General features: G+C 44.3%; 1 protein-coding gene across 1 annotated transcript in view; it reads left to right on the top strand.

Annotated features, from left to right (window-relative positions):
- LOC106817141 (sodium- and chloride-dependent betaine transporter-like) overlaps nucleotides 1-3,708 on the top strand; it is a 12,342-nt gene that overhangs the window by 7,478 nt on the left and 1,156 nt on the right. Inside the window, exons 9-12 of the mRNA XM_014821789.1 lie at nucleotides 854-994; nucleotides 1,419-1,518; nucleotides 1,738-1,841; nucleotides 2,517-2,693. Coding sequence (XP_014677275.1) covers nucleotides 854-994; nucleotides 1,419-1,518; nucleotides 1,738-1,841; nucleotides 2,517-2,693 — 522 coding nt within the window. The remainder of the gene's footprint in view (nucleotides 1-853; nucleotides 995-1,418; nucleotides 1,519-1,737; nucleotides 1,842-2,516; nucleotides 2,694-3,708) is intronic.

A 3,708-nucleotide genomic window follows, 5' to 3' on the forward strand; every position in this document is an offset into this window, starting at 1 on the left:
TGCGTGCGTGCGCGCGTGCGTGTGTGTGTGTGTATGTGCGTGCGCGCGCGTGTGTGCATTCGTTTGTGTGTGCTTGCACTGCTTGGGTGTGTACGTGTGTCTATGCGTGCATTCGTTTGGGTGTGTGCGTGTGTGTGCGTTGGCATGTTATGGCCTTGCGTGGGTGGTACGTTGTGAGTGTGCGTATATATATGCTACGAGGCATGCACGCCGACGAGCACTCCTACTGGCTAGCAGCCGGCATAATAAACTCATTCGTTTACGGTTATGGTGCCTCTACGAGTATATATTTTCTGCTCGGTGTTTGCTCGGACACATTAACACAATGCCGTAATCGTATCGTCATGATAACGATTTATTTACACGTGTTTTTGTTGTTGGCGGCATCCCGGGTGTTTCTGTGTCGTTTCTGGTTTTGTGTTGTAATTATTTTGCGAGTGCGGCTTATAGTGCATGGGTATCTATGTTGTATCAATGAAGAGGTTATTGATGGTTCTGGTGATATGCTGATCAGGATTTCATGATGGCAGTGCATATATATCATATCATTTCTATAGGCTTTCATTAATGCAACTGCAAAAACGAAACGTAAATAATTTGCACTGTCTTTGATAGTGCAAATTATTATAAATATACACACATAGATCTGTTTGCCTCTCTGTGTGTGTGTGTGTGTGTGTGGATCTGTGTACTCATGCATATATATGTATACACAGATATGAGGGTAAATGATATATTTTGTTCCATTGACAGAAAGATAATATTTGCATTATATTTATATCATACAATAATGCCTATTTTACATGATGCCGTACTTCATGCTTAGTGCATGCTATCTTGTTTTCTTTCACAGTTTGGTTTAGTGGAGACGCTACTAGAGGGCATTACTGATCACCTGCAGATGTGGGTGCATAACACTCTGCACTACCATGAGGTTCTGGTCTTGCTGACCTGCTTTACCCTCTATGTATTCGGCATGCCGTTTGTGACGAACGTACGTACCCGCAAAAAGCAATGTCGTAGGCATTCAGCTTTCTCTATGGCACTTGTTTTTCCTGCACAGCACTGTGCTGTTCACTTGTTGTGACACGTCGATGTTTCATTGTTTCCGATAGGGAGCCATTGTCTTATTTTGTACGAAGAGCAGTTTTTTCTGCTTTTGCGATGCGACTGCGCTTCTTTGTTATAGACAGGTCGTCGTTCTCATATTTGCTATGCAGTTCCGTTCCCATGCTCTTGTGACGCGACTATGTTCACTTGTTTCTGATGCGACTACGTTCACTTGTTTCTGACGTAACTACGTTCACTTGTTTCTGACGCGACTACGTTCACTTGTTTCTGACGTAACTACGTTCACTTGTTTCTGACGCGACTACGTTCACTTGTTTCTGACGCGGTGGCGTTATCTTGTTCGGCAGGCCGGCGTCTACATCGTGCAGTTTGTCGACGTCTTTGTCGCTGAGAACGCTGTGCTGCTGCTGGCTGTCGCTGAGATGCTCGTCCTCGCGTGGGGCTTCGGTGAGTCGTGCGCCGGCGCCACCTGGTGGGGGGAACGGCGGGTGGGAACAGGGAGTCTGTCTTTTGTTAGGGTAGTAGATTTCACCAGCCCAATAACACGTGCTGGGATAATTATATATGTATGTGTGTGTTTGTGTTTGTGCGTGCGTGCATGCGTGTATGTATGTATAAATATATTAGTAAATTCATATAACGTACGTATATCTTTTTCATGTTTAGGGTATAAAAAGTTGCGCGTTGTCGTGACAACCATCATGGATGGGAAGGGGCCGCCCATGTTCTTCATCGTCTGCTGGCTTGTCGTCTCTCCGCTGTTGCTCATGGTAAGCAGGGTTCGCCGTCTGAGAAAACCACAGGGCCTAAAAAAGGCCCCGTCATTTACTCGACGGGGCCGATTTTCTCTAGACTGGGCTTTTGTTAAACTGATGAATTATGTAATAAAAGCTATGAAATCTCAAAATTTGACGGGGCCGTAAAAAAAGCCCCGTGGACACTGGAGACGGGCCAAAAGGCAAAGCCTGATGGTAGGTGTTTACGGGCGGTAGCTGCGGCCACGCATGTGCGCGTGTGCAACTCAGATGTTAAGTCTAAGTATGGAGCACGATACACGTGGTTGTTGAGTGATTGCCATTCTATCCATCACTTCTTGCGTTAGTATATATCTCTTTGTGGTGAGACATGAATGCTCAAAGTAATCCTATCTGTGGGTGGCATGATTGCCAGGCAGTTCTGTCTAGTCATTGTGATGGGGCATTCTAAAAACACTGCTAAGTGACAAAGTGCCGCACAGTGGCCACTCTTGCATATGAACTGGCATAGATCTTCACACACTCTTACATACATGCTAGAATAGAGATTTACATATTCTTATGTACATACTAGAATACACCTTCACACACTCTTACATACATTCTGGCTTAGAGCTTCACACACTATAACTCACATGCTGCCATAGACCTTTGCACACTCCTGTATATATGGCTGGCATACATCTTCAGGTTATCTGGATCATGAGTCTGGTACAACATTCCCCGCTGGAGTACAATGGTGATTCAAGTTTCTACCCTGCCTGGGCAGAACCTCTAGGCTGGACGATCACCATCTTGCCACTGCTTTGCATTCCAGGGATGGCGATCATATACTATTATAAGAGGAGCATAGCATATAGCCGAAAGGTAGGGACAAGCTTGACGAAGTCATTGTATGTGTCAGTTTTTGACGATTCCCTTACAGTTTATGCTATTTGATGCTATTTTTACTATGCTGTTACCATTTTTATGCCATGCTACTTTCATACACCAGGACATTTCATGTAGGTGGGGGGAGGTAAACACCAGGACATTTCATGTAGGTGGGGGGAGGGAAACACCAGGACATTTCATGTAGGTAGGGGGAGGGAGAAACCAGACATTTCATGTAGGTGGGGGGAGGGAGAAACCAGACATTTCATGTAGGTGGGGGGAGGGAGAAACCAGACATTTCATGTAGGTGTGGGGGGAGGGAGAAACCAGATATTTCATGTAGGTGTGGGGGGAGGGAGAAACCAGACATTTCATGTAGGTGTGGGGGGAGGTAAACACCAGGACATTTCATGTAGGTGTTGGGGAGGGAAACACCAGGACATTTCATGTAGGTGTGGGGGGAGGGAGAAACCAGACATTTCATGTAGGTGTGGGGGAGGAGTGTGGATGTACGAGTCATGACAGTGGTGTCGCTGTGAAGTATGTTTTCATCATCTGCTCATTGCTCTAACCATTATTGTTAAAAATCATGATATTTTGGATATCCATGTACGGCGTAAATGGATGTTGATGCGTAGTATACGTGCAAATGTGATTGAATGTTCATCTATTATATATAGTTAATTTATCTCGATTTTAATACTGCATGATTTCGGAAGTGTGCACTTAAAAATGCAATTTGATGAATTTCACGTGATAAATGTAACGGTATTTTCACCGCAGTTCTATGGTAAGCGTAAAATCTAACAGGGCGTGATGTATAGTTTGTTTATATTATATTCAGATTGTTAATTATATATTTAATTTAATCTATATTCCTCGATATTTTCTTCTCTTTCATGTATTGCAGGATGCTCAGGGTAGGTAAAGTAAGGCATGGTTAATGCGTGACGAAATCAAACATGGCCGCTATTAGGCAGCTGGCTCTCGCCGTGTTGTAATAGCGCAT

This window comes from Priapulus caudatus, unplaced genomic scaffold, assembly GCF_000485595.1.
Source record: "Priapulus caudatus unplaced genomic scaffold, Priapulus_caudatus-5.0.1 Scaffold1607, whole genome shotgun sequence".
Lineage (NCBI taxonomy): Eukaryota > Metazoa > Priapulida > Priapulimorpha > Priapulimorphida > Priapulidae > Priapulus > Priapulus caudatus.